At 45.1% G+C, this 24,633-nt stretch overlaps 1 protein-coding gene across 6 annotated transcripts in view; it reads right to left on the bottom strand.

Moving 5' to 3' along the window:
- The window catches only part of RFTN1 (raftlin, lipid raft linker 1), a 198,161-nt gene that overhangs the window by 70,878 nt on the left and 102,650 nt on the right, over positions 1–24,633 (bottom strand). For all 6 annotated transcript variants that reach the window (XM_070575980.1, XM_070575981.1, XM_070575984.1 and 3 more), the window contains exon 4: positions 16,504–16,612. In XM_070575980.1, the coding sequence (XP_070432081.1) occupies positions 16,504–16,612 (109 nt within the window). The remainder of the gene's footprint in view (positions 1–16,503; positions 16,613–24,633) is intronic.

The following is a 24,633-nucleotide window of genomic DNA, read 5'->3' as shown; positions in this document are numbered from 1 at the left end:
GGAGAACCCAGGATGGTTTTCTGGAAGATGGAAAAGATTTGAGAGAGTTTCAGATCTCATGAAGATATGCGATCTCTTTGAGTAACAAATAGAGGTTTTTTGGGGGGGGGGGGGACGACTCTGCATTTATGACTGTTGGGAATTAAAGATTATTTTCAATGCCCAATAAACCTTATATTCAATACTCAACTTTTTATTTCCACTCCTTGCCTTCAATTTTATTTATTCCATATTAGCCCTGCATGGTCTCAAAGTTCTCTCCTAGTGGAATGAACCATAAATGAAGACAGCATGTCTGAATTCATGTATATGGCAGACTGTATTTTCCAAAGATGGCCACAACAATATTTCCCATCCCACATGGTCTGCTAGAACCTTGCCATTCCCCCATCAGGAGGCGGAGTCTATGTCCCTCTACTTGAACCAGTATGGGCCTCCACTAACAAGTGAGGTGAAAAGGATGCTATGGGACTTTTGAGGCCTGGTCATAGTAATTCCATAAACTTCCATCTTGTTTTCTCAGGATGCTTGTTTTAAGAACCTAGCCATCATGTTTTGAGGAGGACCAAGCAGTCTGTGGAGAGGAGTGTAGCCTGCAACAACTTGCCATCCATCTGAGTGCGCCATGTTGAAAGTTGATCCACCAGTCACTGACACGCCACCCCAGGTGATACCAGGTGGAGCAGAGATTAGCTGCTTCTGCCAAGTCCTGCCCAGGGTGGAGAAGTGTGAGCAAAATAAACGACTATTGTTGTTGTAAACCACTATGTTTTGGAGTGGTTTGTTCCCCAGCAATAGACATCCTTTTAAAAAACAGAAATCCTCACTAATTCACACCCATGGGAAGATACCAGACTTCAGCAATTTCTTAAAGTGAAATCCACGATCCTCTATAAAGGATGCAGATAGCAGCACTCTCAATGAAGCAGAATGTAAATAAGGATAACACAAATACTTCCAAGGAGTGGGCCTTTAGGGACTTGCTTTAATAAAGAGGTAAGAGCAGTTTGTAATGAGTCTCTGAGTTTGTGATGACGCACCCGAACTGCTGGAACAAGCGGGTGCCTGAGGTAAGCCCTGAGCCTGCAGAGTGCCTTCCTTACATTATTAATTGGCTGAGCAAACCTGTTGGCAAATGTAGGCTCAGTCCTTGTTTATCTCAAGTTACAACTGTGCAGAACATGAATTAATGATGATGTCTTACTATTCAAGAGCAACACAGGATGATGCTCACATTCCCAGGCACCGTCAGAGTCAGAAAGGGATGCAGAGATTCCTGTGCTTGAGACTTCCAAAAAAGTCCATCGGTATTATTCCTAAGCCGTCATCAAGAGAATCTTCCGCCGCCCTCTGGGGGGTGTCTCAGAAGTTAGAGTAGCAACCGCCTCTCTCATCCAAAATGGGAAGTCAGTGAAATAAAGTTTCCACACCAACTAAACGATGAAGAGTTCCATCAAAAACTAACTTTACTTCTACCAGGAATATATTTAAACATTTTCTTTTAAAGTTTTTCCATCTCCTCAGGTATTTTCCTTCTGACTTCTATTCCCCGTATCCTCCACATCCCAACCTTTTTCTCTCTGAAGAAGCTTTCTTTACAGAAACTTCGTTGACTGCCTTCTGCTCAGTAACATCCTTATCACCCCACCAATAACATCCTTACTACCCCCACCAACAACATCCCTATCACTGCCACCAAGAACATCCCTACTTAGAGAAAATGTGGTATATGTATACAATGGACTATTATTCAACTATTAAAAAGGAGGAAATCCTGCCATTTGCAACCACATGGATGGACCTTGAGGGGATTATGCTAAGTGAGACAACTCAGACAGAAAAAGACAAATACTGGATGATCTCACTTACAAGCAGAATCTAAAAAAGTCAAACTCATAGAAACAGATTAGAATGGTGGTTGCCAGGGGCTAAAGGGGTAGGGACATAGGGAGATGTTGGTCAAAGGGTAGAAATCTCCAGTTAAAAGATGAATACATTCCAGGAAGGTAATGTACACCATGGTGATTACAGTTAACAATACTGTATGTATTGTATAATTGAAATTTGATAAGAGAGTAGATGTTAATATTCTCACAACAACAAAAAAGATAACAATAGATGTGTTAACTAAACTTAAGGTGGTAATCACTTCACAATTTATAGGTACATCGAATCATCATGTTGTATACCTTAAAGCTACATGATGCTATTTGTCAATTATATCTCAATAAAGCTGGGAAAAAAATAAGATCCCTGCTATATAAAATCCCTATCACCCCAAACAATAACATCCCCACTACCCATGCTCCCCAGCCACCTTCTTAAGACCTAGGAATTCTGCTACAAGGCTAATAGAATGAAGCTATAGATTGGGAAGTAATTAATTCGATGGGAAACCTTAGTTTAATCTATTTTCTCTTATTACTTAGGCTAGATTTATAATAATCAATTATTAGAAGACTTGGGCCATTTGCCCACACATACATATCTTGTGTTACTTCTACAGATTACAGCACCACCCACATAACGGTAATCAATCTTATTTTTCAGTCTCTCAAACCCTTAAGAACAGAAGTGATCCAACAAATGAATCACTTAAAGTTTAGTTTTCTTCACGACAGATGTTTTTCATTGGAGTGTCAGAAGGTAACGTTTACTTAAAAAATGTTTACCTTAAAAAAAGAAAAAAAAACTTGTAAAAATAATAGCCCTTGTATTGAACTCCAATTACAGTTATTAGTTGAGGGTGGAGACAAAAATAGTTATCAATCAACAAACATTGACTTACTGGATGAAGAGCACAGGGAATAAGATGCGCCCGGCACAATTCACAAAATGAGGGCCTACGACACCAAAACTCAGCATGCCACCCTCATAAACCTGAATTAATCAAAGACACCTCTTTGATAATGAGGGATACACATAAAAGCCAGACTGATGACAGAATCAGAGTATTAGAGATTCTCAAGGAACAAAAGTCTCATTTTACAGAGAAGAAAACCAAGAATTCGAGAAAGCGATGTGCCCCGCCTAAGTGATTGCCCAAGTGATGAATTAAGCAGCACGTTTCCTTTACTGGAATCAGGAGAAAATTCTGGAATTGGTCTTTTCAAGTTCCAGATTTCTCCATGAGGAGGCAAGTCAGTTTCAGTAACTGAAAACTTTGTGTCCCAGTGCTTCCCCTCCCTCCACTTCCCGGAAGCAATCTCCACACAGCTGACCCATCCTAATGGGACCCAGCTCTCCGAGTGGGAATTCTCCCAAAGGCAGAAGAGGGGAAAACCTTACATGGGTTGTAATGCTGTCAAACTGGCTCTCAAAACCCTCAGAGAAGATTCCACGTAATCTCAAGCAATAAAAGTGAAACCTTCCAGTTTGGGGGGAAAATACGGCAGGCAGTCTAACTGCCTTCCGGGATAAATTCCAGGACCAACTGCCACAAGGTTAGTCCAAATTCCCACACATTCATTATCTGTGCTGGATCCCAGACAAATCCGGCAGACAGGAGGTCTCACCGAGTGAGGATGTTCAGCACCTCTGAACAACGCAGATGGGAAAGTTCAACCTGCGTGTAAACCCGTTAACTACCACATGTGTTCACTGACAGCGCATAATTAGCACTCAAAACATGTGCCATCTCATATATATCTATATGCATGCATGCCACTTTAGAAACTTTCCCAGTGATAACAGCAAATTCCATATTTGTAAACGTGTCTGCTGGGAAGTATGAAGTAGAAATGCTGACATATAACCACCCTCCTAAGTCACTTCCAAGGAGGACTTACGCAACAGGTTTCAACCACCCCAAATGCTGAAAAAGGCTACTTGCAAGTTGCAGGAAAAAATTAAAAGTATGAATGTCCATCTATTTTATCTCCATTGCATGACCTCTGAAAGCATCTGCTCCCATATGATTCTGAGAGCTTTCAAGCCTTGGAAATTCCTGGGCTCTCGCTCTTTCATTCCATAAATATTCATTGAGCGTCGACTATATGACCTACATTCTTCTCGCCATGGAAAAAAGAGACAACAAACAATAAACATAATAAGTGAAAAGAGTAAAGCATCTTAGGAAGTGAAAAGAGCTGGAGATAAAAGAGAAAAAAGAAGCGAGAATGACTAGGATGGGGAGCGGCATGGAATAAGGAGCTCTTTTAAACATGATGGGCAGGGTGGGCGGGCGCATGGAGAAGGGGAACTTGAGCAGAGATAGGAAGGAAGTGAAGGAGTTAGTCAAGCGGGTATCTTGGGGAAGAAGGTCCATAAAAGTTGTCTCCCCTGTAAGAGTCAGACCAATATTCAATACCCACAACATGATAACCCCATTCACAGTCGGCGGAAAGGGGAAATACACAGTCCATATACACTACATCTCCTGGATAGATCCTGGGTTTACTCCCCAAATGTTACTTCTCAGAAAAGAGGGAATTACTTTATACATTTACGAACTTTTACAAAGTCTCTCACAATACAGGGACGCTGGGTCACTATTTTGCACAACAAAGCGCTCACTAGGGAAAACAGGTTCATCAAGGCTGGTTTGGGACCTTTATTAAAGTCATCTGACGGACTTAGCTTTTTTTTTAAATGAGGGAAATGTATTTAACAAAAACTTAAAATAACTCCTATAGCATGAAACAAAATTTTGGGTGCTATAGTAAGCAGGCTTCCCAAAGACCACCTTTAAAGAGGAATGCAGGAATTCTATACATGATGAAAAGGAACAAATTACTGGGACATGGATGAATCTTACAGAGTGTGGAGCAATAGATGCCATTTATAAAAGACTCCACTGATTGATATAAAGTTCAAAACCAGGCGAAGCTAACCTTTGGCATTAGAAACTAGACGGAGGCTACCGGTGGGGCGGGCAGAGGGGGAAGTGATGGGAGAGGCCCCAGGCAGGGCTTTGAGCTGTTCTATTTCTGGATCTGGGTCCTGGTTACCAGGTGCATTCATTTTGTGCAAACTCACCGAGCTGTGCACTTCAGATTTATGCGCTCTCCTGTATTTATGTTGTCTTTAATAAAAAGAGACTTTTCCCTTTTTTAAGAGCAATGCAGAGTAAGTGGTTGCATAAAGGAGATTTCTTCTTTACATAGGAGCTGGATAGGAAAAAATGGCTATCCTAATGTTACATGAATGAGCACTTAGGACTTGGGATAGAGTCTCTAGTGAGAACATCATTCATAAATTTTAAAAGTGCCGAATTCCAGACAATTTGGATGCATGTAAATAGGATGAGTTTGAAACCTGTGTTAGATGCTCCTAAAAGTCACTCTGGTGATGATAGAGACACCGAAGCAAAGATGCATGGAAAGTGTAAGAATAAAATTGCTTCATGAGATGAAAACCTGGGAGACAAAACACTATTTCCAAATTTGTATATTTTTATATAATTTAAAATATGTATATACAAATTAATTAATGATTAATTTTACAAACAAAAATTTAATTATTTTAAATATATACTTTTTAGATGTTTTCATGAGGAAAATTTTCTTCAGTTGTTTAATAAATGCTATACACGGCTCCTTGTTCCTTGTGGCTGTCAAGACTCATTATCACAAATATTTTGTGTCAACTGAGAAAACATGGAAAACTGAAAACTATTTAAATCAAAGAGTCCTACAGAACTATGCTGTCCAAGACAGTAGCCACTAGCCACAGGTGACAACCAAGGACTTACAATGTGGCTAATGCGACCAACGAGCTGAATTTTAACTTTATTGAATTTTAATTAATTTAAACTTAAATTTAAAAACCGAAGCAGTATGAAATATTTTTCTGTTAAACATAACTTTATTTTGTAGGACATTTCACTTTCATTATTGAAGATTTAGTGTCCAAATTGAGATGTGATACAAGTATAAAATATACATCTGATATCTAAGATTCACTTTGTTAAAAAAAGTACATGAAAGATTTCATGACATATTAAAAAACATATTTTGGATGTATTGGGTTAAATAAAATGTATTACTAGGGGCCAGCCCCGCAGCCAAGTGGCTAAGTTCATGCTCTCCGCTTCAGTGGCTCAGGGTTTTGCTGGTTCGGATCCTGGGCGCAGTGGACATGACACCGCTCATTGGGCCACGCTGAGGCGGCGTCCCACGTGCCACAACTAGAAGGTCCTACAACTGAAATATACAACTATGTACTGGGGCGGGGATTTGGAGAGAAGAAGGAAAAAAAAAAAAGATTGGCAACAGATGTTAACTCAGGTGCCAATCTTCAAAAAAACAAAAACGTATTACTAAAATTAATTTCACCATTGTTTTGACTTTTTTAATATGGCTACTGATTTTTTAATTAAAAAATTAATTTACTAAAATTTTAAATTATATAAGTGGCTCAAATTATATTCTATTGGACACTACTGCTAAGGAATAAAATGTCACTTTTGACTAGTGACTACAGGCAAGAGAGAAAAGAATGAGAAACCAAAGCTAGAAAAACCAATATATTTAAAGATCTGATTAATAACTGTGGCACAAGAAATCCAGGGGTTGGGGTGAGGGAACAAAGTAGAAAAGGGGAAAAAAGTCCAAGAAGCCAGTACTTCTTTTAAGACTCTGGTCAGATAAGCTGGAACCCAGCAACAGGAGACCAAATGCTATCTACGATTCCACAGCTGTCAACAAATCCAGCGACTTCGTTTTTGCTGACTATGTGTTAGAAGATTGCTATGTCTGTTACTAAAGAAGCAAGAAAAATGACAGAGGCGCCAAGCACATGTCTTTCTGGGGTGACAAAAGAGAGGAGAGAGTTTTAAGTTGCCTTGCTCCAAATCTCTCCTCCATCAGAAGACTGGGTGAGGATTAGGAAACAGTTACACCAAGTGTCTGGGTAGAAACGCTTGTTTTAACCAAACCAAGAAAATACAATACAGTACTTGACTGATGTGAGCTTACAGCAATTCTGTGCAGTTGGAGACAATCAGTATTAGGAACCCATTGTAAAAAGAGAGGAGACTGACACTGCCATCCACTGACTAGCTGTGATCGTCCGTGGTAGCTAAGTGGTCAGTGAGTTGTTGACTGGGCACATTTTCCACAGATGCTCCATGATATAAATAGGTATTTGGGGAGGAGGTGAAGGGGAAAGTTCTAAATCTATATTTGAGAAATGCTGAGTTAAGCTAACTAAGCGGGTTTCTTACTGCAGACATTTTCAGAGCCTTGATTCTTCTAAGGAGCATCATGACCCTCCCAGAGGGCTTACCACATGCATGTTTCCCAAACATATTGGATGACAGAACCTTTGTTTTCCAAGGAGCGCTGCAGGAAGGGCACACGCCAAGAAGTGTTGGCTTAGAAGGAAGACACTCCAGATCTTCAGCTCTGTTGGTTTCACCCTCAGCCAATAAGGAACATTACTGTCTGCTATAAGCATGGTTCAGAGGCAACGGGAGCAGCTTGTCCATCACCACACTCCTCCTGGGGCCTGTTTCAATCTCTGGAACAAGGGACATCTCTGGTGCCCTAGGGACACAGCCATGTCCTTGAGAAGTAGACCCTTGTCCCTCACCTGCAAGAGCTTCCAGGCTGGCCTACAGCCAACCCAAACACCTAGCCTCAGGCAAAGTTATGTGAACCCTGACACCACTAGCCTCCTCCTAACATGCGGGATGGAGGAGATGATGCATGCTAAAAATTACAGAAATTGCAATGCTTTACATGGGCAAGTTCTAATCCCCTAAAATTTAGTAACTAGTAGTAGTAGTAAAGAGTAGTAAAATTTACTTTCTTAATAAAAAATCACATTAAGGAGAACCATGAAGATAATTCAGCAAGCCCATGGAAAGAAAGAATATCCTAAATTTAAAAGAGAAAAAGGAAAAACCCTCAGACCCATCCTAGGAATAACACAGGAGCACACGTGAGTTCTATGGGGAAGAGGGCAGTGGGTTTTAATTACAACCCAAAGCCGTCTTGGATCAGGCCTCGTAAAATACATACTGGGAGGGGAGAGACTATCAAGACAGCGGCCACGAAGGGCGCCAACAACCTCACGGCCACACCACCAATGGCAATTTCTAATGTTTAGTCTTAGGGCCACCGACAGGGTTGACAATCCCTCCCTTGCTGAAGTGCCCTTGGCCTCCATCACTGGCACTCTCGAGTTTCCCCGGGACCTCTCTAGCCACTTACTGTCCACCTCTCTTCTCTGCACGGCAGTCAATGCTGGAATCTCCTAGGGCTCAGTTCAAGGCCTCTCCCTCTGCACCCTCACTTCCTTCCTCAGCGACTTCAGCCATGACTAGGGTGTCAATTATCACCTGCCAGCTGCTGTCTCCAGCCCAGACTGCTGCCCTGAGCTCCTGAGCCACAGAAATGACAGCCAAAGGCCCCCCGTCACCCAGGGGCACCAGTCACATCAGCCTGGTCCCCTCCTCTCTGCTATGCCTTGTTAGCCAATCCGTAAATAATAGGGTGCTTTCCCCAGCTCCACAGTTCTTAACTCTAGCCGCCTCTCCACATCTCCACTATGATGCTACGTAACGTAAACTACGCTATAATCTCTTTCTACAGAGAGACTCCAACAGTTTTCTAACTGAAGCCACTCCTGCCCCCCAATGCAGTCTCCACCCTGCAGCCATCCTCATTCTTCCACAATGCAAATGTGGTATCATTCTCCAGCTCCTCCTTAAAATCCTCCAATGGCTTTCCATTGCATTTGGGATAAAGACCTAGATCCTGAGCCCGGCCTGTGGGCCCTGCGCATGTGAGCCCCAACTGACTCTCCAGCCTCATCATGCGGCTCTCAGCCCTCCATCCTCTTCAGTCAAGTCACGATGGCCTCCTTCCTGTTCTTTGAACCAAACCCGCTCCCTCCCATCTCTCAGCCTTTGTCCAAGCTTTTCCCACCCCCACTACCTCCACTCTCCCTCACCTTTTACCCCTCAGATCTCAGTGCAAACACCACTTCTTAATGGATCACTCCTCCTCCCTCTGCCAGTCTGGGTCAGGGTCCCTTGCCAGGTTCTACTCCAGAGCACTTACCTATTTGGGATTATACCTCCATCAGGAGACTACCTGCTCCATGTCTGCGTCCTCAGCTAGACTGCAAGCTTCATGTGACCAGGGACACTACCCGTGCTGGCTCACTAAGGTATCCTCAGACACTACCACACAGGGGCCCTCAAAGATCTGTTCAAAGAAATATGAGTGAACCCTGGCCCGCTGGGACGGGGTCTTGGAGTCCTGCAGAGGAAGAAAATGAAGCACAGGAATTTGTCTCATTTTTAGGGAGTGATCAAGACAAACATGTGACCTCCTCCCTCCCCTCAGGCTCACACTAACTCCAGCTAACCTCCCCACACAGAACAGGAAGACTGCAGGTCAATGAAAACAGCAGGACAGAGGATCAAGGGAGGCTGCGGTGGGAGGGGAACTTTATAAGAAAACAGAGGCCTCCAGGCAGCAGCTCCCACGTTTTTCCTCCCCTGTGAACATCTAAGCCTGGAGATGTCCTCCTACCTCCTCCCCTGGCCTCAAAGGAAAGGGTGTCCAGTCCCACGTGCGCAGCTGATGCCACTCTGTGGGCTCCCCTCACCTGGACCTGCCTCCACCCTTTGTCACCTCTGACTTCTATTAACTATTAACTTTCCCCTCCCTACTGGTACCTCTCAGCTTTTAAAGATGCTCAAGTCTCCCATTTAAAACAAACAAACAAGACTTCCTTTTACCTGTGCCCTGTCTTAGCCACCACTCTCTCTCTCTTCTTTTAAATTTATTTACTCCTAACCCCATGGTAGGGAGGCCTCTGCCTGCTCCACCTCTTGAAATCTCCTCCTGCAGGATTTATCAGAGGCCTTCAGTGGCCAAACCCAATGGGCCACCCACCCAGTGGGTTCCAACTTGACCTCTTTCCTGCTTTACTATTCTCTAGTCTCTTCCCTTGGATTCTGTAACATCATGCTCTTCCCTTTCTCCCCCTGCTTCATAAAAGTCCTTTCTTTTTCTCCTTCTCTGGGTCCTCCCCAGAGCTCTGGCCACAGTGCTCTCTTCTGTGCCCTCTGCAAGCACGAGTGAGTTCATCCTGTGGCGTGGCTTTGTCACTTCAACCAGTGGCTACTCATACTGTTGTCCTTGGGCCACTGCTGGTCCACAAACTTTTGGTTACTAGTCCAGGACAAGACAGGTACAAAAAGTTAGAGTGAGCATTTAGACACTTTTCTAGTTAGTCAACGTTGCCACCATGTTTTTATTGTATTTTACAAAAGTGTCAGTCCATAATGGATTGAGAAAAAATCGAAACAAACAAACAAAACCAGTCCTTCACCATAGATAATTCGAGAAACACTGGTTTAGATCTTGCGGTTTTTTAATTGATCTATCTGTTTACATTGAAAAACCAAGAGACTTCACAATAAGAAAATAAAAACATTATCAACTTCTCCAAAACAAAGGAAATCAACCAAACTAGATAAGATCTTGTGATACTGAATCAGTATTTCCACGAGACAATAATGAGCTCATGCTAAGTGGTGGCTGCCCCCTTGAGATGAGCATGTGCCACCCAATGATCACCTCAACCACTTCCTCACCGTCATTACCTGCCTGGGCCCTGTGGGCCTCTGACTCTGCACCTCCGACAACTACATCTCCATACCTAGCTTCCTCCTAAGTTCCAGTCCAACAACCACACCTGCCTTCTGGAAGGTTCCCTTGAGTGTCCCACTGGTCCCTCAGCCCCAACATGTCCATCACCAATCTCATCACCTCTTTGGCCCAAACGGCCCTCTTGCTGTCTCTTCTCATCCTCTCAAATGATCCCACCTCAACCTCCAGTCACCTGTGTGTCATCTTAGGCTCCTCTCTCCCCTTCGATGACCCAGAGTCTTAATGATTCTTCCTCTGCATTTCTCTTTTAATTCATTCATTCACAAATATTTATTAAGTTGTGGAGACACGACAACGAACAGGACACCCCTGTGCCCAGCAGTGTCTCACTTCTCACCCTCAGCCTTTTCTCTGCCAGCCCCTGTTCACTTTCTTCCACAGTGAGGGCATGCTCATCACTGGAATTAAACACCATTTTGCTTTCAACTACCGCCCCTCCCCCAGACCCCCCGTTAGATTGGACTTTTTAAAAATGTCATAATTCTCTTGGTTTGGGGGTAGGTGGGGTGCAGTGAGGAAAGGGAAGCCTTTTAAACATAATTTTCCTTTCACTCTGAATCGGTGTCTTGCTCTAATTAAAATTAGACTCTCTGCACTGCACTTGTGGAAATGAGGCCCTGAACACTCAACAATCAGCCAGAGAGTAAATGATGAGTCATTTATATACCACAGGCAAAGTTTCCTAATCCTGGGGATTTGGGATATTCTGTTTCATTAAGAGGAGCCACTGAGATTTTAACACCTGTCGGCTTCCTTTCTTCAGGTCGAGATGTGAGCAGCAACATTTGGTTTTCTGAAGGGCAGCACATCTCCTTGAATCCAGGCCACTGAGTTTCTGACCATGTGTTGTCCCCCTACAGGACAAGGCAGGGGTCTGCCTCGCCTTCCCTCAAGTGTCTTCATGCTAGAGGCTCTGTGGTCCAGTGAGGACAAACCTAGTCCTAAGCAGGTTGTGCAGATCAGTGCCGCTCCTCCATCATGAAACGGAGTGAGTCTAAGGAACAGGGCCCAGAGCTGAGGGCCTGAGGGCAAAGACCGGGAGTCCTGCCTGGACCATGGCAGGGGGATGGCTCCCCACTGTGGGCAATGAGGCCTAGAACCCCAGCCCCCACTGCGAGGAGGCCTTGTGGGTCTCCAAAATCTGGCCCCATGGACCAAACACGGTTACACCCATCTGCCTCACATGCCCAACATCGCCTTCTGGCTCAGACAGCCCCACTCTCAGCCCCTGAGGACTATGCAGAAAAGGCAGCATGGCCCAGTGGTCACAAATGTGACCTTTGGGTCAAGTAGGCTTGGGTCAATCCCAGTGCTGCCTTTCACAGGTGTAACTTTGGGCAAACTACATAGCTTCTTGGTGCCTCAGTTTCTTCACCTGTAAAACAGGGATAAGCCTTCAGAGGGGTGAGATGAGGGTTAAGGGTACAGAGCATGTACAGGCTTTAGCACAGGGTCTAAGCAGCACACATTTACTGCCCCTGTGGAGGAAAATCCCATTTAAAATTCAAATAAACATGCATGTACATAAATATAGGCAGCACATAATACAGCCAGGAAGACAAATCTTTTTTTTTTTTTTTTTTTTATTTTCCGTATTCCTGTTCCAGGGAAATTTCTGCCCCTGGACCTGGGGCTCCAGGCCATTTCCTGCATCTTTTTAGTAAATCCCACCTGAGTCACCTGAGCTGGCCTGAGTAGGGCTCTGTTCCAGGTAATCAAAAGAGCCCTGCCCAGAACAGGCTTCCTCCTCCCTTTGTCCATCCTACACTCCAGCCAAACAGGACTTGACCCTTTCTTAGCCTCGAGCCTTTGTTCCATGTGCCTGACCTCACCAGGAAAAGCAGTGTCCACCTCGACCCTCCATCTCCACAAGCATCCATCCCTCACTCTTGAGAGCCCTCATTGCTACATACCTCTCCAAAACACTCCTCCTCGGGCCACCAGGCCATGGAACCCTCCGGCTCCTCCTGTTGCCCCCCGCTGGTGCCTCCCCATGCAAGGACCAGCTGCTGCCATCATTTAGCAGTCCCAGCCCCTGGGCCAAGACCTCGTCCCCTCTGAGCTTAGTTTCCTTCTGTCTAGAAGGGAGACACCATTGCCAGCCGGGCGTGTTGAATGGAATTATTGTGAAGAACAAACCAGAAAATGTGTGCAGTGACTCTGAAAACTTTCCAACACACGAGCACTTTCCCAAGAAACTCAAAGAACGTAAAGTAATTTCAAGATGAACATGTAGGCCCTTCATTCTATACCACTCTGCTTCTTTACAATCCTCTGGGAATGCTGAAGTATAGGAAATCCAAAGGGCTCCCACAAATCCACCAGCCATGGAAGACGGGCTCCAGAAGTACCTGGCGGTCGAACCTTTGTCTCAAAGGAACAGAGACGCACCGTCACTCTCTCACCACCTTGCAACTCTTCATCTCTCGAGCATTTGGTTCTAGGACTTGGAAAACGTATTCTCTCCAGGTCTGCCCATAAATATGCATTTTACATGTTCCGTGGTCCATCATAAATAATTTACATACAGGGCTGGCTGGCTGGAGCACAGCAGGATCCAAGAGGGAAAAGAAAAGGCAGTAGCCAGATTTAATGTGACTGGTGCAAGTGCTCAGAGAATCACTGACCACATGGGAAGGAACAGAGTCTTCTCTACACAACTTCCTTCACCCTCCGTGCAAAACCATGATGGAGAGGCGCTGTGAGTTACGGCCTCTTCAGCTAATTGTACGTGACAGATACAAATGACTTTATTTTTCCTAATTGTGGAAAATAATGAAATCTCCTTTCCCTCCTTCTATCCGTGTCCTCTATCCAAAGGTTCCACTAATTTAAAACATTTGGTGGAAAAACCATACTGGGACGTTGTTCTTAAGAACGAAAATTCTACATCACTTTGAGTTTAATTCTCATATGCAGAGAAGAATGTAAGCTTATCCTGCATGATGGCACAATGACAAAACGAGTTAATTACCATCTCATCGCAAGACGGATCTACTTGTCACAGGAACGGGAGCCATTATTTCACACAGAACAATGGCCCAGATAAAAAGTAATGACTATACGCTGTAGCAGCCAGCGACACAGCTTCATCTCGGCCTAAGCGAATGGCAATTAACAAGTGTCACCACTATATATATAAATAGGGACCAAGCTATTCATTAAATATTTACTGAAAGAATACAAATGGTTTTTAGTATATTTCTTCCCAGGAGGCTCCTGTGATCTTCTACCTGCGTGATGACAGAAAAATTTACACATGTGTAAAATTCTGCCGTCAGCTGGAATAGCTGTTGACCCTGCAGAGAGGCATCTGGTTCCCCTCTGCTCTCTGCACAGAGAGGTAGTGTTTTCTCCAGAAATTAAGTCCAACAACAGAAAAGAGGAGCAGAGGGAAGAGGGCCCAGGCCCATCGTTTTGTCCCTCTTTCCCTGGTTCTCATGGCCACTGGCCTAGAAACTAAAGCTGCAGCCAGCACTGACAGCCAGAAATGCCGGATCCTTCCAGGTCCAGCCACAGACAAACAGTGTGGCGACAAAGGGTGGGGCAACCCCAACACACCTGGGTTCTCCAGAGCGGGGAACTCTCCTTCCACCCTGCTGACCGTGACCGTCAACCGCCTCTCTGCTGAGAGGAACAGAAGTGAGAGACTCTGGGATGCACATTTGGAGACAAGCTCCAGGTCAGAAATCTCAGGGCCACCCCAGTGCGCAAGCCTGTCTGGACCCAGTGATTTTTATTTGAAAACCAGGGGAATGGCAGGGGCAAGATGGCACAGTGGGCTCTAAAGTGTATAATTTTCAAAATGTTAAGAACAGAATTCTTATACAAATATAGAATAAGCGGGTGTCGATGACTGATTTAACTAATTACTGAACAAAACATCAGATCCTGATGTGTACACACACATATCATCAGTAGGAGGGATAAGAGTAAAAGTTAAATACAAAACTGGCTTTCTAACTCTGGGGTTATCCCTTCTGCTGAACAGATGTCCACCCGCACTTCAGGCACTACAGACACAGAGCATCTCAGCACCCAGTCACTAACCAGGCCTTTGTTGCCTTAAGATCTGATAGGGGCACAATGCAATGGGTCAGTCATGCAATGGTCTGGTTAAGACAAAAGCACCAATCACATGTTTTATTTAAAAGAGCACATTTAACAGTATGGGCAGAGCTTCATGCCCTCATCTTACCCACTTACTGTTCAAATATTCCATGCATCTGAGTCTCAATTACAAAACCATTTCTGAAACTATTTTTTCCCCAGTACTCAGATCATGGGGTAAATTCTACCTCTGCAATGTCCCTACCCAAGTTTATTAGAACATTTTATTTGCAACAATCCAGAGAAAATGACCCTCTTTCTACAGACACCTACGTGAGTCATAAAGACCTGTGTTCTCAGGCTTCTCCACGTGTGAACAAAACTACTTTCTCCTATTTCTTAAGTAATGATGTAAATTCTAACAGAGTAGAGAGAGTCTCCATCCCTCTAGTAAAGTTACCAGAAGAAATTCTGACCTAAGAGGTCATCGATCCCTAGGCTGTAGGTCTTGGCTCCCAGCATCCTTGAGTGGCTATTCCCAGGGCCCCGAAGAGCCCGGACACTCAACAATTGTTGAAGGGAGGGAGGCAGGAAGGAAACCAAAAACGAGTCATTGGGTGTTTCAAGGGGCAATCTATTTCATTCTTCTGCAGAATTCTTCATGACAGCCTCCCACTGCTTTTACAGCTGAGTCCTGGCCCTTCTCCCATCCCTCACCCTCCCCTTTTTTGCTGAAGCTCCTGTGATCTTTTGATTCCCCGCTCCCTCCTGCTTCAGGCCCTCACACATGCTGCTCCCTGTGTTTGGAGGCGCCCCAGCCTGCCCCAGGCAGCCCCATCACCAGATAACTCTCCCTCATCCTTCCCGTCTCAGCCCAAGGTACCTCCCTGATGCCCAGAACACATGGTCCACTTGCTTCTCAACTCCCCAGCTTTCCTCCTGGTAATGCTCATCACACTCGGTCAGGGTCTGCCTTCTGATTGTGAGGACACGAAGGCAGGGACTGCATGTATTTTGTTCTCTGTATCCAAGCACCTATGTAGTACTATTTCTGGCCCAAAGTTGACAGCCCAAAGTTGATGATATTTATTAATGAATTCATTAATTGACTGACTGGGCCTCAAACATCATAATCACCTCTACAAGATGGGGAATTGTCAGTTATTTTGGAAGACTGGGTAGGGGAGAACAAGATAAGCATTAAGCAATGAACTTAGCCCCAGTGTGGGCAAGGACATTCCTTCTGCAGTAAATGTCATCATACTGAAACCCAAGTGGACCCTGCAATTAAGTAGGAAACCTCATATGCCATGAAGAGAAGTTCAAAACCAGACACATTTCTGGGCAAAGAATGAATCCCCTGCAGCTAGGAAATTTTTCCTGGTACAACTGCATGCCAGTGGCCACAGGACTCTGGCCTGCTCCCACACCAGGAAAGGAAGGGGGTTCACGGCAACAAAGACCCACAGGATGAGTGGAAGGTGCGATGTGGGTGCTCACACCATCTTCAGGGCTTGAGAGGAGTCCCGTCAGGGGGCCTGTCAGCTGTTAATGCCACTCCAGCCCTAAAAGACAGGGTTCAGGGTCCCACCATCCTGGGAGGGAGGGGGAATCCATCTTGTTCCAGAGTCACCTCCTGCCTGAGTGATGTGTGGGAGGGGCTGCCTTGCTGTGGGGCTGCCCAAAGGGCCACGGCAGAGGTGGCACTGGCTCCGCCCCGGGCTGTGGGGTGTGCCTCCCTTGCCCTAAGCCAGCCCCTCGCCTGTCGCCCAGGGGAATGCTCTGCAAATCTGTTCAATTGTATCCTGACTGCACGGCTCACCTTCTTAATAAACTCGGGGATGATTTTTTGGTCTGTCAGGTGGTCTAATGAGGAACAGCAATCTAATTCCAAGATGTAGCCTTCATTGTGGGGATCAGCTTTCTGAGACCTGAAGAGAGAGGAAAACACACACACACAGAGATCAAAATTTTGCACAGTGCAAAAAAAAAGAATCACTAGGTGTTTAACAAAACCCCAAATTCTTTCCTGAAAGTAAATGTCAAAAAGCACTGCTGAAAAATAATTTATGGTAAACAACTCAAATAATATAGAGAGATCTACATCATGGAAAGACCTCTAAGACATATCGTCAAGAAAAACACATCATTATAGAATGACAGGTTTACTGCAATGTGGTTTATATATGAAACAACAAACACACACACCCGCGCACACACAGCCCCACACACTTGGTTTATATCTTCCAGGGCATAGAAAAATAACTAGTAAGACACACAGCAAACCAATAACAGCAGTTAGCTCTGGGGGACGGAGAGGATCTGTGTGGGAACTGGGGACCCAGAGTGAGGGTGGTCACCAAAAGTACTTTAGCTGTATCTTCAACTTTTCTCCCTTTTTCTGAAGAGAATTTATTCATATATCACTTAGAAAATTAATAATTAATTTTTAGAAGACCGTTAAAGAGTTCAACCCCTACAGAGAGCAATCCGGCACAATCTATCAAAATTAAAGATGCATTAAGAAAAGAATATAAGGCAAGTGAAGTAGAAGTTCTGGGGAAGGAGTGGCAGGGAAGGGCTGTCCGCGGTAAACACCTTCAGTCTTCCGGCAGTCCAGCCAGAGGCGTCCGGCAAGCCCCCGCCACCTCCCCACACAGCTGGTGGGGCTGCTTCCCCATCTCCCCCCATATGGATATGCACGTGATGCAACACTGTGCACATTCCACAGAACCAGAGGCAAGTGGTCGCCAGAAGGACATTCCACCACTGCATGCCATTCCTTTGAGGGGCTCCTATATGACACTCAGTCAGGTCTGAGGAACTCCCTGATGCCATGTGGCTGTCAGGAATTGAAGATGATTCCCTGGCCCAGGCAGGCGTAAGGCAACAGGAAGTGAGATTATAGCCACGGGCCTACAGCACTTGCTCTCTCTTCACGGGGAGCAGGACTTAGAGACCAGGGCCCTGGGTTCTGTCCGGGGCTCACGCCACACGCACAGCCACTCTCCACTGGCTGAGGGGGTAAGCGGGGCCCTCCCAGTCCCCTAATGGGGAGCTCTACCAAAGAGGGTCCCCTGCCAGCCCCTGGGAGAGCAGGTGTGGCCAGAAAATTCTTCAAGTGGGTATTTTCACACTGAACTCCTGAGACACATATATCCCAGCAAAAAAACAGTTTCCAAATGTACTTTTGCTGTAACATTTTTAAAATGAATTTCTAAGATTCTTAGATATCATTAAAAGCAATTTATGCTACCATTAGCCATCTGGGTATGATTTACATGAAATTCAAAAGGGAAAAAACTTAAAGAGGGTTTGGTTTTCCCCAGGTGTGCACCTGTGAGTGGGTAAGCAAACATCAATAGCATATTTTAATTTTATTTTTCCTTCTAACATAGCCTTTCAGGAGTAGGCACTGAGGCACACACTTTTGAAATGTAAAAGAATAAACTAATTCCAAACTGGTCAAACTGGAACATACTAATTGCAAAAGAATAAATCAATTCTGCACCCCAGCCTTCCTGCCTTAAAACTTCATCAGAGACTAGACTCAGGGTCTCATTTTTGCCCCACGTTCTCATCCTCCTCCCCAAACAAAAGACTTATTAAGAGGAACTACAGCAGAAGATTCCAGACTTTTGAAAGAGAAGACTTGGTCATGACATACTGTCACATGGATTGTGTGGGACCTCGAACAACAAAGCTAGGCACGGGAGGAGGAGAGTTCCAAGATGTGGAATCTCGGCTGCTCTGTCACCCGGAGACTAATGCAGACTGTAGAAGGCTATTCATAAATACCCATGGAGAGTTTCAGAAAGGAGGTTGAAAATGGTAAGCATTTTAAATAAGTCAACACTGTAGTCACTCAGTAAAACACCCATAAAATGAATGGCGGGAAGAAGAGACCGTCTTTGAGCAACTCACAGCCCAGATGCATAAGGGGTTTTTACTACAGGATCTAATAAGTACCGTCTTTGGTTCTGGAACAAGAAGTTCTGTAAGAAGAACTTCACCTCATCAGATAATTAACTCAGTTACATCTGAACGAAACGGAACACAAAAGATCAACCGAAAGAGGTATTACAAATTTTCTAGATGACATACGAAAAATCACATCTCTGCCTCCGGCTGCTTGGAAAAGCAAATCCAGAGTATATTGGGGGAGGGGATGAGCAACTAACAGGTCTTCCCTTGCCTTTAGGAATGACCGCCACAATTTGAAATGAAAGGACTACAACAATGAAGAACAGCTGAAGGGGAGAGGAGGTGGCAAAACCCTGATTCCTCTGAGGCCAGAGGCTGGCTGCCTGAGCCTTGAAGTCAGCACTCTGTGAGGTGCTGGGCCCGAGCTGGGTGGAGGGCAAGGTCACGCAGAAACCCTCCCCCTGCCAACGACCCCATGAAAGTCAGCATCAAATCCACAAGCAAAGGCTGGTTATAGGGCGGCCAGAGGGAGTATCTGGGCTCCTCAGCACTAGGGGTGGGAGTACACGTGGTTCCCACGGTGAACACACCCTAAGGGGGCCCCCCCATGATCCCACCTCCTGGTGCTCACACCTTTGTACAATCCCTCCCCTTGAGTGGGAGTAGGACCTGTGACTTGCTTCTAATCAACAGAACATGACAAAGGGGATGGGATGTCAGCCCCCGTGATTACGTCACCCTGGAAGACTCCCTCTTAGCAGACTGGAGCTAGAGACTCCCCTGATGGCTTTGAAGAAGTAAGCTGCCATGTTGTGAGAGTGCCACGTGGCCAGGAACTGTGGGCAGCCCCTGGCCAACAGTCAGCAAGAAACGGGAACCTCAGTCCTATAAGTGCAAGGAGATGAATTCTGCTGACAACCCAAGGGAGCGTGGAAGCCGATCTTTCCTCTGATGGAAGCAGATGGAGCCTCTGAGGAGACCAGAGACCCAGCCAACACCTACAATGCAGCCTGATGAGACGGAAGCAGAGAATCCAAGTGAGCAACAGAAACTGTGGGATAACAGATGTATGTTGTTTTGAGTCACTAAGTTTGTGGTAACTGATTACAGAGTGCAGAAAACTAATACAGTTGCTGAGGAGGGAGACATGGTAGCTTCAGGCTCAGAACAGGCTCACAAGATCCACTCAGACACCTGACAGCAGTCGACAGGTGATGGGTATCCTCTGTCTCTGAGGGCAAGGACCACCCTGGCACAGAGAAGCAGACATCCCCTAAAAGTGGCCCCAAAAGGCTGTGGCCTATCCCTCCCAGGGATCGCAGCATGTGGGAAGAGATATTCTACAGTTGATCAAGTGCTGAAGAAAAAAAGCCATTACACCGAAACTCTTGGCGAAACAGGCATTTGCCACTCTCCAATGGGGGAGGGGAAACACCATTTATGTTTCCCCATCGGCCACGTCTTTGTGTCATCCTGGAAAAGCATATGGGAAACCACCAAACTTTCCCTGGACTAAAGCCCAGATGGCTTCCACTTCTGACAAGGACAGAGACATCTGGGTTTAAACAATAAGAAAAGAGAGGGGCACAGAATGCATTTCTGGAGACGCAGGATTAACCACCAGCAAAAGCCTCCCTTATCTGGAAATGAACACCGCATACTCTGAGGTTAAACAAGGGTGCTCTGAGAAGAGTATTGCTAACAATGAAATACACTTCCCCATCTCCCTCCACCCCCTACTCCATAATTTCCTCTAGATTTATTAGTCTGAGGCTACAAGTCCTAAAGCTAACTAGAGGTGGGTCATTTACCAGTGGTGTGCCTTTGGACAATTTATTTAAACTTTCTGTCCCTCAGTTTCTTTCGCTGTCAAATGAGAATATTATGAGTAGCCATCTCTTAGCATCATTGTGAGGATTAAGTAAGACAAAAGCACGTAAAGCCCTTCTCACGGGGCGTGGCAAGAGGTCCAGGCTCAACAAATACCAGCTGCTGCTGACCTGCTGCCATCATCTGTTCCTGCCTTCTCTACTTTGCCTCCTCAGCACTCTTCTGTTCACAACTATTCATTCCATAAATACTGACCACACTACTACTATGCACCAAACACTCTTCTTCAGCACACCTCAATGGACAGAAGAGACCAAATGTCTGCCCTCATGGCATTCACAATCTAGTGGAGGGCGACAGGCAATAGACAGTAAACATACATGAGCACATAATAGAGAATTTTCAACGGTGGTAAGTGTAAAGAAAAAGGAAACAGAGCAAGGTGAGGAGAATCAGGAGTGTGCAGGGGGAGCTGAAATTTAAAGAGAGGGGTCAGGGTGGCCTCACTGAGAAGGTGACATCTGGAATAAAGATGGATAGGAGGGGAGGGAGTTGGCCATACTGATATCCAGGACAAGAGCTTCGAGGCAGAGGGAAGAGCCATTGCAAAGGCCTTAAGCTGAGATCATGCAGAGGTCTTGTGGTTGGAGCTCAGAGAACAAAGACAGAGGAGGAAGAGGAGACCAGGTCAGAGAGCCAATGGGGAGCCAGATAATGGAGACCTGCAGGCCACAGTGATGACTGTGGCTTTTACTCAGAGTGACAGGGGAAGTCCTTGCAGGGTGTGGAACAGAGAAGTGACACGATCTGATTTATTTTAAAAGGATCCTTGTGGCTGTAGGGGGCAGCTAAGACACTAACTCAGTGTCCAGGCGGGAGATGATGGTGACTCAAAGAGGGTTGGTGGCAGCGCAGGAGCAGCAGGGAGAAGCGCTGGATTCTGGGTATATTTTCAAGGTAGAACCTTCAAGACTTCCTTATGGACAGGTCGTGGGGTGGGGAAGAAAGAAAGCACATGAGGATGACCCTGAGGATTTTTGCCCCACTAGCTGGGAGAACGGATAAGTTGCCACAACCATGATGGTGAAGATTGTGGGTGGCACAGGCTTGGGGGGAAGATCAATAATTTGGTTTCAGAAGTGCTGAATTTGACATATCCAGCAGACATCAAGCAGAGATGTTTGTTAGACAGTTTAATACATATTTGAGTCTGGACTTCAAGAGAGGGGTCTGGAGATGTAAACTGGGGAGTCATCAGCTGCCAGGTGCTATTTAAAGCAGGAGACTGGATGAGATCTCAATTAAGGTAGAGAGAAGAGTCAAGGACTGAGCTTTGGGACCCTCCACCACAGAGTTTGAGGAGAAAACAGCAAAGGAAGAAAGAAACCGAAGAGCACGTGCTGTCCTGGAAGTCAAATCAAGGAAGCATGTCGAGGGAGAGAGTATGAGCACCCTGCCAGTGAGTCCAGTTGACAAATTTGGGAAACTTCTCTACAATTTACTTATTCTCTTGAAATCCACAGAGGGAACTGGGCTTAATCCATTGTTACAGGAACAGGCGTGAAGAAATCTGTTTACATTTCATATATGAGCATCCTGTGAAATGGGCCGACTGTCAAATTATTCTGTCAGTTTGGGTTCTGAACAGCTTAGCCATCTTCGTGCTGCTGGGTCATTTCTCAGAAACAGGCTGGGGGAAAATTAACTAAAAAGAGCTCTGACCCATCTCACATCCGTGGTCCCTCCTTGTCGACAGCATTGGAGAGTTGGAAGGAGTTTACTTCCAGCCATTCCAAAGGGATTTTTTGAAAGGAAGAGGAGATAAAAGGATATTACTGAGCAGAGATGTGATGTCCTGAAAGCCAAGAATGAAAAGACACAATGAATTCAAATTCTCAGCTTGCAGCCATGTATGCTTAACAAGACACGTAAACACAGTGGTCCTGACTGCTTAAAGCTGGAGAAGCCGCCTAAGACATCCCAGCCCAGCTAAGTTTCACAAAAAGCCATCACAGGGGCTGGCCCCGTGGCTGAGCGGTTGAGTTCGCGCGCTCTGCTTAGGCGGCCCAGGGTTTCGCTGGTTCCGATCCTTGGCACGGACATGGCACCGCTCATCAAGCCATGCTGAGGCGGCATCCCACGTGCCACAACCAGAGGCACTCGCAACTAGAATATACAACTATGTACCGGGGGGCTTTGGGGAGAAGAAGAAAAAAAAAAAAGAAGAAGACTGGCAACAGACGTTAGCTCAGGTGCCAATCTTTTTTTTTTTTTTTTTTAAAACTATCATAACGTGACAATTAGTGCAGTGTGGTACCTTGTTTTGGGTCTCAGAACTGAAAGAGGACATTAATGTAAAAATTGATGAAATCCAAACAAAATCCACAATTTAGTCAATAGTAATGTACCCACGTCAATTTCTTAGTTTTGACAAACGTACCATGGTAACATAAAATATTAATGATGGTGGAAACTCGGTGAAGGGTATATTGAAATTCTTTGCATTTTCTTTGTAACTTTTCTGTTAAATCTAAAATTATCCCCAAACAATATTTATTTTAAAAAAAGAAAGAAAGAGACCCCCTCAAGTCACATGAGGCAGTGACTGAAATAACTGGGTCTGGGGAGAAAAGAATAATCTCCTTTGATGTGCCCCAACTGTAGGCACGGGAACAAGCGCACACGCAAACCTCGGGCTTTGTGAATCAGGCAGGGTTTCCCACAGGGTAGGCCTTCTCAGCCCTGGCTGCAGTCCACCTCGGAATCACCTGGGAACCTCTCGCAGAGTTTGCCTTAATTGGTATGAGGTATGGCCTGGGCAGAGGGACTCTGGAACCTCCCAGCTGACTCTAACGTGCAGTCAGAGTGGAGAAGCGCTGCCGAGGTGGGGTATAACTGCCACTCTGATTGTCCTTGAGCGATAACTGAACAAGCCTACAGAAAAGAGAAAACAGGAAGAACGACTTGCAGAGACCAGTCAGCTAGATTCCTATACCCTCAAAATAGACCAACCTCCAAGGGGAAGGATGAGAGAAAAAAGAAACACAAGAACGGGGACCTTTCTCTATCTATGCCTCTTTTGGTCAAAAAAACTCAAAAGTTCTTCCAAGTTATTTGCATTTTTTATTGTGGTAAAATATACATAACATAACATTTATTGCTTTAACCATTTCTAAGTGTACATTCAGTGTCATTAAGTATATCCATAACATTCACCACTATCCATTTCCAGAACTTTTCCATCACACCAAGCAGTCCTCACTTCTTTGACACCTTATAAATGGGACTTGCGCCAAAACTGAATGTGAACAAGTAGAAAAATTTAAATGAATGCTTGTCAAACAAACACATAACAGCAGATTTAGACGCCGAGCATCTGTGCACAAATCTTTCCTATCACAGGAGGGCAAAGAGCCCACGTGCTGAAGTACCTCGGATGTCAACACAACTGGCCACGGATGTCAGAATTGTTTAAGACCATAACCAAAGACCACCTATTCTGTGTCACATTGACCTCATTATTCATACACAAACATCGACTGTAATAAAAACTTTGCATAAACTCACAGCCGTACCCAGAGATCCTTACTCATTACAACTATCACTTCTGCCAAGGGTTGTGTGGTCATTCCCCAGGCAGCTGGAGGGTCAGAAGGTCAAACCAAGGGCTGCAAACTTGAAGGTCCACAAATAAGGATTGAAAGAGGATTTTTTTTGACCAAAATACATACTCTAGACACTGTGTTCTCATATAAAAGGTAGAGGAATCGTCTTCATGTGCACCAAGAAATATGCTTTCTCCAACACAGAGTCCTGTCAGACATGCTTACACAGTCCCGTTGCTGAGAGCAATGTGGCTGTAGAGTAACTTGTCCCCACCATGAGAAAGCCAGAGCGCAGGAGTGATGTTGAATGGCAAGCGCCGTGTCACTAAGGTATTGGGGTGACAATGGGAACACTGGAAACCATGGTAAATTGCGTCATTTATATCCCAATCATTACTAGGAATTCCAGGCCAGGGTTGCCAAATCTGCTAACTTTTTAAAAGAAGTCATTATACAGAGTTGTTATGTTGACCATAACTGCCAAATTTTGGCTCCAAACAATGTTTTTACATGTTTTGTAGGCCAACATGTTTGGGATTGAATTTGACCTCTCGGGCACCAGTCTCCGACTTCTGGGTTGTATACACAAAGCT

The sequence above is a fragment of the Equus przewalskii genome, chromosome 15, assembly GCF_037783145.1.
Source record: "Equus przewalskii isolate Varuska chromosome 15, EquPr2, whole genome shotgun sequence".
Lineage (NCBI taxonomy): Eukaryota > Metazoa > Chordata > Mammalia > Perissodactyla > Equidae > Equus > Equus przewalskii.
Note: the sequence above shows the minus strand (reverse complement) of the source record. Positions and strands in the feature narration are given on the sequence as shown.